We start from the raw sequence: 15478 nt of genomic DNA on the forward strand, positions 1-15478 counted from the left end.
TAGAAGTACTTTATTCATCCCAGCAGGGAAATTACTTCGCAGTTACAGCATAGAGACAAGACACAATAACAACTACCACTGAGTAGTAGTTGTCTATAAATTGTAAAAATATGAAATGCTGTTAATATAAAAAAGCAACTTAGAGCAGTCCTTGCAAAGATTCAAAAATTGCAGATATGTATATGTAAATATATGTACAGTGTGCCACAGTGCAGTTGTGCAAAATCGGACTGATTAGTGCAGAACAATGATTTAGCTTTTATTGTACAGTGAGATGGCATGTGGCAGGAAGGATTTCCTGTATCTGTCCCTACGACAGCGGAGCTGGAGCAGCCTATGTGAGAAGGTGCTCCGCTGTCTGTCCACTATGTGGTGGAGAGGGTGCTGTTTATTGTCCATAATAGACAGAATTACTTCAGAGGACTTTTTCAGTGTCCTCCTCTCCACCACAGTTTCCAGGGTCTCCAGCCTTAGTCCCAGTACAGAGCCAGCTTTCCTGATGATTTTGTCCAGTCTATTAAGTCGCTGGCTCTGATAGACTGGGTTGCTGCAGGTAAAGCCTGCTGGCTTTATGATCACACCCATTCAAAAACCCTTTATGACTTAAAAAATATCATAAAGGCCCAACTCACATTTGTCAAACTACATCATAAAGGCCCTGATTTACTTATTTAGACGCCATGCGATGGGCTGGCGACCCGTCTAGGATATACCTCACCTCTCACCCAATGACTGAGACAGGCACCAGGCCCAAAGAACTGCCAAAGATAGCCATATATATATATTTACACATTTTTTTTAAATATAAAAAATGTACCTGAAAAACTTATTTTCATTTACAGAAGCACTAATTTTGTTGTCCACTAGAAGATCCTAAAGGAAAACATTTGTCCATATAAGCCTGAGTGCTGTAAGGTTGCTCAGCAGAAAAATGATTCAAAGCACACCAGAAAGTTCACTTCTGAGTGGTTCTGATAAAAATCCAGCAAAATGAAGGTATTGAAGCGGCCAAGTCAAAGTGCAGACTTACATCTGATTGAGATACTGTGTTGTGACCATAAATGCACTGGTCATATTATGTAAACCGTTCAGTGTGGCTGTACAGACGTTTTCACAGAACTGTTTATCTCATTGTAACGTATCCCCGGCAACAGCCCGGAGAATGGATGTCCTTTACTGCCGCAACAATTTTCTGAACTATAGACATGCAGAGTGAAAGAAACAGACTGGTTATTGAGTTTTACATGAATACTGAAGTGTTTTAATGGATCGAGCTTTTGAACCATTAGCACCATTGCCAGCATCTTAACACTACTATTCTTATTTGTCTGTGTAACATTAACAGAGTTAATGAGTTGTTTACAGATGTTCACATGGTTCAAAAGAGTCTGCATTTAATACAACAGGAGGCTTTAACTATACAAACTTAATACAAAATATGGAGATCTTATTTAAGGTTTTACGGGTAGTGGCTCCTCTGTGTTGATGGGATGGAGGTAAATTCTTAGCTTTGTTTTATTGAGTGGTTAATTAGTGCTGGAAATGCAGGAATTTGACTTTGGGTAATGATGTTGATATTGCTGACTGTTGAGACACTAAGTTCAAAGGCCGTCCAACACCATCAGAAGAAGCAATTATTGAAGACGGAGTTACCGTCAGAGTTAAGCTCACACTGCTGTTATGATGGTAAAACAGAAAATGCAGACAGAGCTAAACAGACAGAATAATGCAGACATGCAGACTTTGGATCTGATTAGGCCAACAGATTCAATCTAAGAGGTAAAAATGTATCAATATTTTTGGTATGACGAAAATTAATGAACTACATTGTTGTTTTTTTCCACCCACACCTGAAGTCAGGGACCTCCGTTAATAAAAAAGTTGAAGTTCCTAAATTGGTCCAGCCTCATTAACAGAATTAATGAGTTGCTACCAAGACAGCATTTAACAATGACAAAAAACTTATTGTCAATACAAAATAATAAAAAAAGGAAACTCTTGTCAGAGCAAATTAATATTTAAAATGAGCAAATGCACCAAATACCAAAAACATCAACAATGACTTGGTAGAAATATATATATATATATATTTATATATATATATATAAAATAAAAAAAAACATTTAGCTACACTTAAATACTCTAAGTTTCAGTGTAACTGAAAATGAAGTAAAATGTGTACATTTGTTTTACACGAAAACAAAGTCTCACTCGTCTCCTCCTATGACTAAATTTACTCACTGGACTTAGATTTCTTTTTGATTGTGTCCCAACTCAGTTTCAGCCTGGATCAGCATTACAACACATATGAGACGGTATGTGCTCTGTTGGTGTTAACAGTCTGGGAGCTGCCTGTATGAATGATGCAGCATTAATATTCGTCTCAGCAAGAATTATTCTCAAGCGGTCCTTTCTTTATAAGATCTACAGTCAGTGTTTTAGCTCAAAACAAAATGTTAAACATTGTCAGGTACAACAAAAATAACTCAAAATACGCTCGTCTTTTGGCTTACCAAATAAATCTAAGGTTTGTGAGATGTGAAAGGTAACTCAAATCTTTACATAATTGTGGATGAATCACATATTTGAATCAATCTTTCATGCAAAATGCAGTCTGCACTTCAAGTCAAAGTGCAGACTTATATTATTGCCAGGATTATGGTTAGAAAAGGATGCAAATGCAGAGTGTCAGACTTCCAGTCATTTGGGCCATGCAGACTGTTTCTCTTAAGCCTTATAAATACTCTCTTACATAAATCTTGATGAAAGGTGCTGTACAGGATTGCTACGTAATAGTAGCTTTGCCTTTCGTTCCTCTCTGCTTTCTGTGTGCACATTGTATTCCAGTGGCCCTGACAAGTCCATGAATACCTGCAGTCCTCATGTCAAACAGGAGCTGAGAGGCAAAGAACGCAATACGTTCAAACCTGAGAAACATTCTGTTCTGTAGGATTCAAGGATTTTTTATTGTCATACCACCTCAGCTTGTTTGACTCAAGTCCAAATTTTGAACCAAATTGGTACAGAGTATTGGATTTTAAGACACTAATAAATAATAAAGTAATTTATGTGATATATAGTTATGTATATTTTTAAAACGTGTGAGTGTGTCTATGAAGCTGAATTAGGTGCAGCTTGAGTTCAGTAGTCTGACGGCAGAAGACAGGGTGGTGGTCCTTCTCTGGATGCTCCTCAGCCTCCTGCCTGAGGGGAGCGGCTGGAACAGTCCTTCATGATGAGGAGCGTCCTCCTCCTGCATCGTGCCGTGTAGAGGTTCATGGTGGAGGGAAGTCTGCTCCCCACAGTCCTCTGTGCAGCCTTGACCATCCTCTGCAGAGTCATCCTCTCAGCAGCAGTGCAGCTGCCGTGCCACGCGGTGGTGCAGCTGCAGAGAATGCTCTCCACCACACAGCGATAGAAGCTCCTCAGGACTAGACAGGAAGTGTCATTACTCCAGTTGAGGTCACTGGTACCTGTAGCTGGAGGCCACCTCTACAGCTGCTCGTAGATATTCACATCAGCCTGGTGTGTGTTTTAAAAGGACACAACAGAACTTTAACTAGAACTAAAATATTTAGCATAGAAAGTCCATGTTAAGCACGCTGCAAGGCATATTTGACAGAACTTGTAAGCTAAATGAATAAAAAAAATTTAAAAATCAATTATCTCAGCCATCCAACATCTCCCATTAAGTCCTTTATTTTTACTAATGAATATATTCCTGCAAATAGAAAGCAACAGACACATGGTCCATACTAATCATTTCATTCACTGCTAATGTCTGGCTCCACCCACAATAAACCAGCAACAAATGATGTATTTTCCATCGTTAATTACATCTTTGATGTAAAGACGGTAATCAGAAAAAACACCAGAGTGTCTGTTGTGGAATCACATCAGGAATATTACCATTAATTAATACAAATAATTATTGATAATGAATGATACTAAGCAAACTGCAAGAATGAAAGTATATAAATACATTTCAGGAATATTATATTGTTAGCAGTGCTTCAAGATATTTTTACTCAAGTAAAAGTGAGAAGCATCCATTGAAGAAATAAGAGTAGGAAAGCTTTTCGTAAAAAGATTACTCAAGACCTGAGAAGTTGATGAGACCGTCTGATTTAATACTCAGAAATTATAGAATCAGACAGAGAAAAAAAGTTATGAAATAATGTGCAATCTCTGGTACTTTAAAGACAAAAATAAAGAAATGAATAAACATGCATAAATAACATAAATACAAATTCAAGCAGAAGAAATAATTTTTCAAATCAATTATTTCCTATATAACATTCATCAAACCAATACTTACAGTAGGTGATGCAAGCAGTAGTGGAAATAATATGTACTTGATTTAGGAAAACACAAGAAAAGTGAAGAAATAAATAATTTTTAGTAGAGCATACAAATATGCTCACTCTTTATTTATTTTAATTGTATGTTTTGTTTTGTGTTTGCCTTAAGACTCTGTAAGTCGGTTTGTGAATAACATAATTACCAAGTCAAGTTTCCTGGGGAAACTGCAAGTAGGGGAAACATTTCCTAATTCTCTTGATGTGACAAACATTTTGAAAGCTTTGTCTTCAGTTTTTATTGTTTATTTATATTTCCAGTTTTCTAAGCATCCAAATAAGCAACAAATACCCAGACTTTAATGTTGTGTTCTGGTTCTTTTTTTTTTTTTTTTGACACAAAAATGAGACGCTGCTTCATTTACTATTTCTTCATGTCTGTTTATTTTTTGAATCTTTACATGCCTGAGATGTGTCATAAACTAACATTTTAGATCATTAATATGAGGAAACACTAAAAATTAGGAAGTGCCTAAAGCGTTAAAGCTAAAGTCGTCCTAAACATGTGGAAGTGTTTTATTAAAATATCTGTTAGACAACATTTTCTTCTCCTGAGGATCTCGTCCCTGGTGATCCGCCTGACCCGGGTCTTTGTGTGTAAATAAACGGTATTCATCACACTTTCAGCAGGGAATAATCCAAATATTTAAACTTTTCTGACAGTGTTTAAACCAAAGTCTTCCCACAGCTAAAAACAGCGTGTCCCGTGCTGTTCTACAGTTTCCAGCAGAGACAATCAGAGTCGTAAATGAACCTGGTTTCTGTCTGGTGTTGTGTCTAACATGAACAACACAGAAGTCGATGCATTTTAACAATATCCATACGAAGCTTTGTAATCCTCTTGTTAACCTGTTAAATTTGAAAGCCAGACAGGTGAAATAAGCAGCAATGAAAAAAGCTTCCAAACAAAAACTCACTGGAGAAAAAGTGGAAGAAAACAAATAAAGCTGCTCCGTTCTCTGTTCTCTTGAAATTGAAAAATCAATTTCAACTGTTTTCCCAATCAGAGTATGAAAAGCAGATCTCTCCTCTTGCAATGTTATCGTTAAGCTCTCAGAAAATACAATTCTAGCAAGCATCCTTACTCTATTTCAGAAAAATGATTTCATACGTATTTTATATTTATTATAGGTGTACTTGTCAATACATTAAGAATTAATAAGGTATTTTTCCCTATGTTCCAACATTTTTGGCTTTTAAACATTAACACTGTATTTACTGCATGCCTTTCAAACTGGGAGACATGATTCATTTCACTATTTGACATTTTTTTATGTGTATATATGATTTTTAAATAGGTAGTTTTGAATTTTGGACTTGAATTTTCTGCTTTTCATGGAGACTGCTGTTTAGTTCATACTGCGACTGGGGGCTTGTTTTTCCATCTCTGTATTTTCTGTTTAAACTATTTGAAAAGAAGTCCAACGTTTGTTGTTTTGTTTTTGTTTTTCTTTTGCTGCTGTGACGGCCATCCTCAAACGTGACTTCAAAACCGAGGTATGTCTAGATTTCTAGAGCTTCCACCTTGTTAGACTGCTGGAACACGTGAACCAAATTTGTTCAGTATATTTTGAAAACAAAACAAAATGCCAAACGCCCAAGGGTGGTGTTTTACGAAAATACCTTTTCAAATATTCAGTAAGGTGTCGACGGTAAATGTATACGCATACACACGTGTGGGTGTTTTTATTTTAGGCATTTTGTTTGGTGTGTTCTGACGAAGCAAGAGCGAACTAGTTAGATCCTGAGAGCTTTTCTGAGGTCGTAAAAAAACACAAAGTAATGGATGGTGAGCATGATAAGAGACATATAATGGGCCTGAAAACAATTTAAAATCATATGTTTGTAAGAAAAGCAGTCGAGAAGAAAAATCAATTTCTAGAGATGATACACTTGGTCCTGTCTTTATGCCAGACAAGCTAAATTGCTTTACACAAATCTATCTATCTATCTATCTATCTATCTATCTATCTATCTATCTATCTATCTATCTATCTATCTATCTATCTATCTATCTATCTATCTATCTATCTATCTATCTATCTATCTATCTATCTATCTATCTATCTATCTATCTATCTATCTATCTATCTATCTATCTATCTATCTGTCTATCTGTCTGTCTGTCTGTCTGTCTGTCTGTCTGTCTGTCTGTCTGTCTGTCTGTCTGTCTGTCTGTTCACCTGCTGAAACTAGATAATTTTTTTTTAAGATGTTTGCCAGAAAACTACTTTAAAGGAACGTCAAAATGCCCAGAATGTTTTTTGTTTTTATTGCAAAAATACAACCTTACATTGGACTAGAATGAGATATGAACTTAATGTGCTTCTTGCAAAAGAAAAGTAATTTATTTTCAAGCACATTATCTCGGCCTTTGTTCCTATGTCTCAAAAACATGATCAGGGTTTAGATGCAGCTCATCCATTCAGTGAATGTGCTGTTTTCCTCTCTGGCTCAGATTTGAGCTGCTTTTTATACACACAGCCATTCTGTTAGGTAGGTGAACCAACAAGACCTTGGCCAAGTCGTCTCAGTAAGACCATAGAGGAGGACAGTGAAGGAGGACTGTAGCCCTGGCGAATCTTTAAAGAAAAGTCTTAAGAGTTACTGCATTCTGTCACAACTGACATAACTTTGATATTTAGCAGATCCCTTAGAGTTGAAATCACTGAAGCTGTAAGGAGACAACTTTGGCTCAGGCTTAACAGCGAGGAGACACTCAGGGGTTCAGTCCACCAGAACTTAAAAAAGGACAAATCGAAATAATTAATCTTACTTAAAAATAGCTAAACGACAACTTTGGCTATTTTCAAAAGTGAGTATAACACTTTTGAAAGCTCAGAGCATATCAACTGGAAAGATGGAAAACCGAAAATAGGACATAGAATTAAAATTAAGTGGAATTACCTCCAATTGACACAATCAGCATGTTTAAAGGTGGGGTACACCGCAGAGAGCTCAGCAGTTCAGTGCAGCGACAAACATCCACAGTTGCATCTCCTACTAAGGTCACTTTACAGTCACCAAGCAACCGGTCATGACTGCTTTTTGGCTGCAGGTAGATGCAGGAGTACAGAGAGAAAAACCAGACATGCATGAGGAAAACATAACATTACACACATCAAAACCCCAGCTCACACTAACACCACCTTCCCTCACCTACAATGCTTTGCAAAATTATTCATGCTTCTACAACTGTTCACATTTTGTCACAGCCACAAAACTTCAACATATTCAGTGAAATCTGGTATGTTCTCACACCCAGTGGTCAGGTAGACTTAGTTCGATTTTGACACTGCACTGTCAAACCGACCAAGCTCTCTGAACAACCTGGTCCCGCCTTGTTTATAGTGGCGATGTACCAGGATTCACTGATGGAAACGACACAAGAATCTGTGAAGAAGACATTAAGCGCAACTTCATTGTTCACAAAATGCAAATGACAATGAAGTGGTGTCAGATTTAAGCAGCTTAAAGATTTCTCTTTTGTCCTAAAGCTGAAAAAAGAAAAAGAAAAAAAAACAGGAGCCATTTCACCTGCAAATGTTTGACTTGCACGCTTGTTTTAGTTGTATTTACACAGAATACCCTGTGATTTAGTTCACTTCCTGCTTTTGGAGCGGTTTCTGATCCACTTGCCATTCTCATAAAATCAAACTGCACCAAAAATAACTTCAACTGAACAGAGACCCAGGTTTGTAGACAGACTAAGTTTAGCATTTTTTTTTTCCTGCATCAGCGTATTACTACGCATTGTGTAAAGAAGTCGGGTTATAAGATGGTATTCCAAGCTTTTAGCATCTCACAGAAAATCCACCACCATCTGTGAAAGAGCCTAGTGCAACAGCAACAGCAAGGAAAAGTTCCCTCAAAAGTTTGCTACAGCCATGAAGCAAAAATATAGAGGAGGACGCACACCCATGAAACAATACATCTGGACGTTACACATTACCCCAAAAACCATCACAACTATGAAACATGGTGGTTGGCGACATCATGCTCTGGAGAAACTTTCAGCAGGAACAAGGAAATTGTATATGTATAGAGCTAAATACAGGAAAATTCTGAAAGAAAACCTGCTGAACTGCAAAAAACCTGAGACTGGGCCAGAGTTTGACACTCCAGTATGACAACAAATACGAGTTTCAGTGGAACGGCTTACACCAAAATACACTCATTACCTTACAATTTAGTCATTAAATTGTAAGGTGATTTAAGTATTACCTTACAATTTGATGTAAGGTAAAATCTAGACCTAAATCCCTTAGGCTGATATGTGACAAGATGCTCTTAGTCAATACTGATTGAGCTTGAGCTGGTTTATACATGGATATGGACTAAATTTCAGCCTATAGATTATGTAAATCCGGTCCCAAGTCCCAAGAAGACCTGCTGGAAAAATGCTAACACTGTTGAAACTAACGCCACTCGGAGAGAAAAAAAACATGCATCGTAACCAAGCAAAGGAGGAATAATGCAAAAGTCTTTCCTCACAGATGAACTGGAAGGGTTGCAGTTCAAACTCACCATGCTGCACAAACAACTCGCCTCCTTGCATCACAGCATGAGGCCACTTAATGTTGCAAAGGCAAACAAGCTCAAAAGTGCACCGGCTTCCCTCTAAGTGCTCACTGAGGCGACGGAATAAAAAACATTTATCTAACAGGAAAATATACAGAAACTATGGGAACTAGAGAAAGTTCACTTTCCTCCAACGGCGTGATCTTTTCAATAATTTCCACATATGCAGACATATGTAGATCATAAAAGACAGCTCCACAGTTTCTAATTTTCTGGGCTTGACTGTTTTCTTATTCGGTCTGTAAAATTTGCTACTGAGTTAAAGCAGGTCTGGTTACTAAATCTGAGTCCATATTTTCCACCTAACATGTTTCAAGAAGATGTTAGTCATCTGTCAAAATAACATGTATGTCATGTATGTTTCTTCAAGAGTGAGAGGAAGTCAGCACACCAGAAAAGCCCGCACTCATGCCCAAACATGGAAACTCCAAGCACAACAGCCTCGGTCAGGAAACCAGAGACTTCTTCCTGCACCACTAAACTGCCCAGAGAAACATCAATACATTCAAAAGACAATTCTTCTCTGCTGTTAAGACGTAGAAATGGAACCACTTGACATAGATAGTCTATTGAAGTCGCCTTTTTGATGATGATTCTGTTTACTTTTAAGGCAGTATTCCTGTTTGTGGTGCTCTGACCGAGCACAGACATGTTTTCCCAGAAAGTCTGAAGATTTCTGTAATACGTTTTATTCCCACCTTCACTGTTGTCACAATAAAATACCACAAAGTAATGTGTTTACATATTAAGACCATTTTCCTCAATCTTAAGCAGACCAATGTTTTGCTCTATGGCACTACACCAACACTTTTAAGCTGCTGAGGGTAAACATTTAGAAACTGTCCCGTCGTCCAGACTGGACTCGAGGTGCAACACCAAAAACATCCACAAGACGTGGCAGAGCGCACGGTGCTTCTTGAAGAAGTTTAGAGACTTCAGTCTTTGTTGCAAACAACTAAAAAAAGGTCAGATTTATCAAAAAGAAAACAATCTGAATAAAATGTAAAAATACAAAAAATTAAAGCTGAGGACAGGACACATAGGAAACCCAAGACAAGGCCACAGGAAGAAAAGACATGAGATAACTAAGTGGAGAAAACCATATAGCTTCTGGAGTCTAGACCAATAGAGAGACGAGAGTCCATTTGTGGAGTCTGGGTTTGATAGTTACCAGGACAACAGTACTTCTGACTCGTTTCCACTAGTGGCTGCTCGGCGCTGCTAGATTAAGCTGTACTCAGTTATATGGGGTTTCCATTAGTAACAGCCATAGGATCCCAGTCCCTTTATTTGAAACCTTTGTCACTTTGCTTCCAAGTGTGCTGGAACCAGGGATGTGACATCAGAAAAATGTCGGTCACTGATTGGCTAGGGGCTAGGATCACTGGTTGCACCAAAAGGGCAAATGCCATACAAAAATTTGACCCACCGTTTGTCGAAACTGTCTCCCTGCTGGCAGTCTTTTCTGGCTCTCTTCCTTGACATTGACATTGTTTGGTCGTGTTGTGTTTGTATTACATGCAGATCACATTTAGCTACTTTTCTGACGCTGGGACTGTTCATCTAAAAGACAACCCCACCCAGCAGAGCAGTAATTAAAAACCACCAGAGCCCCACTGTGGGAATAGGACTTTGGTGACTTCACTGGGTCTAGAGTAAAATTTGGCCCAAATGGGATAATGATGTAGAGCCGTTCTTCAGGAGTTGAGCTCTGACCATTAGTTCCAGAGAAATGAATTCTTAATGCTCCAGCATAACAATACATATTAGGTCATTTTCATCCTCCTGCTGTGAGATGAATAACCTTAGTATGGAAAAACTTGATTGGCCAGAGTCCTAACCTCAAACTGATAGAAAACATCTGGGATGAATTAGAGGGGAGCTTGTGACAGAGTCCTTCATCAGTGTCTGACCTTACAAATGCGCTTCACGAAGGATGACATTCGACATTCTCCTAACCTTGCAGACATGCTTCTCGGAAGAGCTGAAGCTGTCAGACCTGCAGAGTGCGGGCCAATACTTTTGACAAAGAAGCATAGGCATTTATCAACATCAACCTGAGAGGGGGCAAGCAGATCAGTATTAGGCAACGTGGTGAATCCACATTAAACGGCACTGGTATTTCATGAATTGATAACACATCTAATTATCGGGAACAGACTGAGGAAGGATTAATATATTAGCAGCAGGTATTAACTGGCCAGGCAGGGACAGAAATCATCACAGCCAGGCCACATATCCAGTCAGCTTTCCACTGACTGACTGCATGATAATGATGAGAAATGTGGGGGTGTGTTGGCGTGTGTACTTGAATTTACTACATATAGAAAACCACTTTTACCCACAAGGGGAGGTCATTTGTGGAATGCAAGATCTTGTTCCTGGATCTCACTTTTTTTTTTGTTGCAGTCCTGCTGCACTCTACTAACTAGTAGTAGCTGCATTATTTATTTTTGCCATTTACGGTGCAGATTAAGCAGCAAAAGAATTCAAGACGGCTGGACTATCACCCCGAGCAGAGTTCCCTCTGTGCTCCTATTAATCCACAAAGGTCCGTCCTCCGTCTTCCTCCGTCCCCTCTGCATTTTGTCTTTCCAAGCATCTACAAGCCTGGTGAGGCACACATGTACCGTCTCGCCACTCAAAGTTCCTGATTGTTGTGGAAAGAGGCTAAATGCGTGGAGCCTCTGGTGCTGAAACCAACAGGCACAACCTGTCAGTGCATGCAAACATCAGAAAAACATGCACTCCTAGAAAATTCTGTGCAAGATATTGGCTTATCTTGGTCACTGATTCTTCTGTAGAATGAATGTTTTGGAAGAGATTTTCTTCTGTGAAGCGAAAATATATGCTTGTGCCTTTTCTATGTATAAATTTAACCAAAGCAATCTAGAATACAATCTTTCAGCAACGCTGCAGCTCCAGTTGGCGATTATTATGTTGGCATGGTGATTAGAAGGAGAAGAACAAAGACGAGACAGAGGGTATGAGGGGACGAGGCAAACAGCATGTTGATGCAGAGGAGCAAGTTGGCACAGAATAGCAAAAAAAAACTGTGGCAGTATTTTATCTAGTCATCTCGGCAATTTCTAATCCAGCGAAGCAAAATTCAGTGTTTCTCAGCTAATCTTAAACCATCAATGACAAAATAAGACATCAAAGAGAGACGAAAGCAGCGGAAAGGCTCCATTAAAGTGTGACGAACATTTGGGTTAGAACTATAAATTGGTCACAGATGCAATAGATAATTATTCCTGTCATAAAGTTATCAAGACTTCCAGTCTCGGTACTGCCATACAGCCTGAACTCTAACCCTACCTGGGTGGATGTGCCATAACTTTCTCCAGCTGAATAGAAACTAAATTGAAGTTATTGTCTTTGGAGCAAAAGAAGAACAATCAAAAGTCAGTTATTAGAGCTAGAAACTAGCGATCAGGCCTGAAATCTAAGTGCAGTGATGGACTCTGACCTGAACCTTCAGAGACAAATGAAGACAGGTAGGTCTGACTAACAAATCAATCCTCCAGCTGCAGCAGATCCAGAACACTGCTGCTGCTGCTGCCATTCTGACTAAAACCAGGCAGATAGAGCACATAACACCAGTTCTAAAAGCCTTCCACTGGCTCCCTTTAGCTCAGATAGACTTTAAAATATTGTTTAGTTTATAAACCACTGAACGGTTTAGCACCGCAATACATTAAGGATTTACTATCACTCCTGCCTTTAAGTCAGCGCAATGTAAAGATGGTAGGAAGAGGAAACAGGATAGGAGGAGAAGCAGCTGCAGCGGTGGCATTAAACAGACAAAAATGTGAGACCAAGAGAGGGAGATGTGAAGACAGGCATGAATCAAAAACTCATTATGTGCCACATCTGTTACTCGGTGGCCTCCGAAGCCACCCAAAGGTCAGTGAAACCTACTGAATTTTTAAAGTGGAGTTCTTTAAAAGCAGAATGGATTTTATAAAACATAGTAAATTTGAGATATCTTTACAAACTCCTTATATCTTTGATCTTAGTGTACTAATGTGTGAGCAAATTTGTTTGTTTGGCCAAAACAACTTGGGTATTATTAGTTGTTTGCAGCATTCCTAATTCATTTTACACAATAATTGGTAACACTTTATTTGACGGGTTGTGAATAAGACTGACATGACTCCGTCACAAACATGACATAACACCTGTCATAAACATGAGTAAGTCTTCATGAATATTTATGACTGTTGTTATAAAGTGTCATTCGATAAATCATGACACTTTTAATACAAAGTTGACATTATTCAAAATGTCTTTGTTATATGACAACCTGACATTAACCAAGAAATAATGATCTGTCATAAATCTATTTTAAAAGTATTACTGATTTGGTTTATACTTTTGCCATCTGGTTGAAAATATCGCTTCATTAGATAAAGAAAAGACAAAATGTACATTAACATTCATTCACCATGGCAATAAGAACGCTAATTACACAATAACAATTCTGTTACAAAAGAAAAGGTTTTCAGATCTCCAAACCTAAACATGTTGTTATTATTAACATTAGTTAAGGATTTCTTAAGTGACGTTCTATTTACAGATTATAATAAACACCCACAGGTCATAACTTTCTTGGTAAAAATCTAAACCAATCATTAATCAAAAAGCCCATTTCTGCTCACTATGTGAAGCTTGATGCTTAAATTCAGACTTTCTTATCCAACTGGTGTCCTGGAGAAACCTGTTTTAAAACAACAATAGAGAGTATTGTATACAAAAGAGAGCAGTTTTTTTAAATAAAAAAAATACTTTTTTATTATTACAAAAATACAATCAAATTTTAACTCCTTATCGCCTAACCCTAATTAGAAGTGAACAAAATAGCTTTATCACACCTCTAGCATTCCTTCAGCACCGATGGATTTAACCTTAAATCATTTTTCTTCACTTTAGATGAAAATAAAATCATGACTTTTTTTTTATATGTTGATGAAGTTTGAAACAATGTTGATTTATGGTACAGTTAATGTCAGATTTTAACAAAATAAACCCTATTACATAACATTGTAAATTCCTGTGCAGTCTTCTGACCGCACACATCGGAGCGCAAACTGGAATCAGACACACAGCCGTGCGTAAAGCCTTCACCCCACAGTTTAACCACAAATTTCATCATTGCATTCCTCCATCTCTCGCAACACACACTCCGTCCTTTCACAGCTGGTTATTCTATAAGTTCTGATGTGTGAATATTTGCAGTGAATATCTCGGGCTCCGTAACTCTCGCTGCGCAAAGGCCAGCAGCTGGAAGCACACACACACACACACTCACACCCCCGCACACGCACCATCTCCACCCACCTGCAGCACGGTCTTCATGGTGACAGCGGAGACGATGGTGGTGCAGATCTTCTCCCCGTTGCGGGTCATTTGGCCCATGGTGAAGAGCATCGGAGTGGCGAGCGCGAAGGACGCGATCCACATGGCGCTGATAAGCTTCTTAGTGCGGCTCCGGGACATGATGCTCTTCGCTTTGAACGGGTGGCAGATGGCCATGTAGCGCTCCACGCTCAGGCTGGCGATGTTGAGCGCGGTGGCGTAGGAGCAGCTGTCCCGCAGGAAGTAGTAGCCCCTGCACACGGCGTCCCCGAACACCCACGGGTGGTGGAACCAGATGAAATTGTAGAGCTCGATGGGCATGGAGAGGACGAGGATGAGCAGGTCCGACACGGCCAGGCTGGCCAGGTGGTAGTGCACGGTGCTCTGGAGGTTCTGCAGGCTCTTTTTGGTCAGCAGGGTGTACAGGGTGATGGAGTTCCCCAGAGAGCCGACGGCGAACAGAGCCACGTAGATGACGGTGACTATCACCTTGGAGTAGATGTCGGTGTTCACCTCCAGGTCTTCTTCCTCGGGTCTGGGAGCGCCCGTGTCGTTCCCGACGGGAGACAGCGACTTGTTCCCAAACAGCCGCTGCGCCAGCGCGCCAAAGCCGGCCAGGTTGCGCTCCGAGAGCGTAAAGTTTAAATCCATTCTGCTTTTGAATTTGAAGCATCCAAGGATCGCGATCTGTGCGCTGATCCGCGAGCTGCAGCTGCTTGAGAAAAGCCGAACCGATCCGTGGAGGTCGGAGCGCAGCTGCTTTTATATTTGGCACAGCAGGGAGGCGCGCTCGCTATTGGCGCCGCTTTGATGACGCTTGGACAGTTAGTGAGAGTTTCATCTGTGAACGGGCAGATTATCAATACATTTTATGAAGTTGCTCCCAGTAGCGGAACTAGACTTTTAGCAAGAGGTGTCCAAAGGGGGGATAAGACTTTATTTGGGGGGGCTAAATACTAATAAAGGAAAAATATCAGTTACTCTACGCTGGTAAGTAAAGAAATAAATATTGTGCTTTAAAGTGGATGTTGCAATTTTGCATTTTTTATTTTTTAAATGTGGGACTTTATAAAGAAGCACCCAGGGTCTTTGATGCCCTACTTTTGATTAATTAATTACATGGATTTTAACACGTTCAAAATATGAACATCATTATTTGAGTAATCTAGATAACAGATTCA

The 15478-nt window shown here is 39.3% G+C and overlaps 1 protein-coding gene across 2 annotated transcripts in view; it reads right to left on the bottom strand.

The window, feature by feature from the left end:
* Window positions 1-15195, bottom strand: part of ntsr1 (neurotensin receptor 1 (high affinity)) — a 49090-nt gene extending 33895 nt beyond the window's left edge. The window contains exon 1 of one of the 2 annotated variants that reach the window (XM_032571241.1): window positions 14280-15195. In XM_032571241.1, coding sequence (XP_032427132.1) covers window positions 14280-14948 — 669 coding nt within the window. In that variant the 5' untranslated portion in view covers window positions 14949-15195. The remainder of the gene's footprint in view (window positions 1-14279) is intronic. The other variant, XM_032571232.1, reaches the window with a different exon arrangement.
* Window positions 15196-15478: the final 283 nt, after the last annotated feature.

The sequence above is a fragment of the Xiphophorus hellerii genome, chromosome 1, assembly GCF_003331165.1.
Source record: "Xiphophorus hellerii strain 12219 chromosome 1, Xiphophorus_hellerii-4.1, whole genome shotgun sequence".
Taxonomy (NCBI): domain Eukaryota; kingdom Metazoa; phylum Chordata; class Actinopteri; order Cyprinodontiformes; family Poeciliidae; genus Xiphophorus; species Xiphophorus hellerii.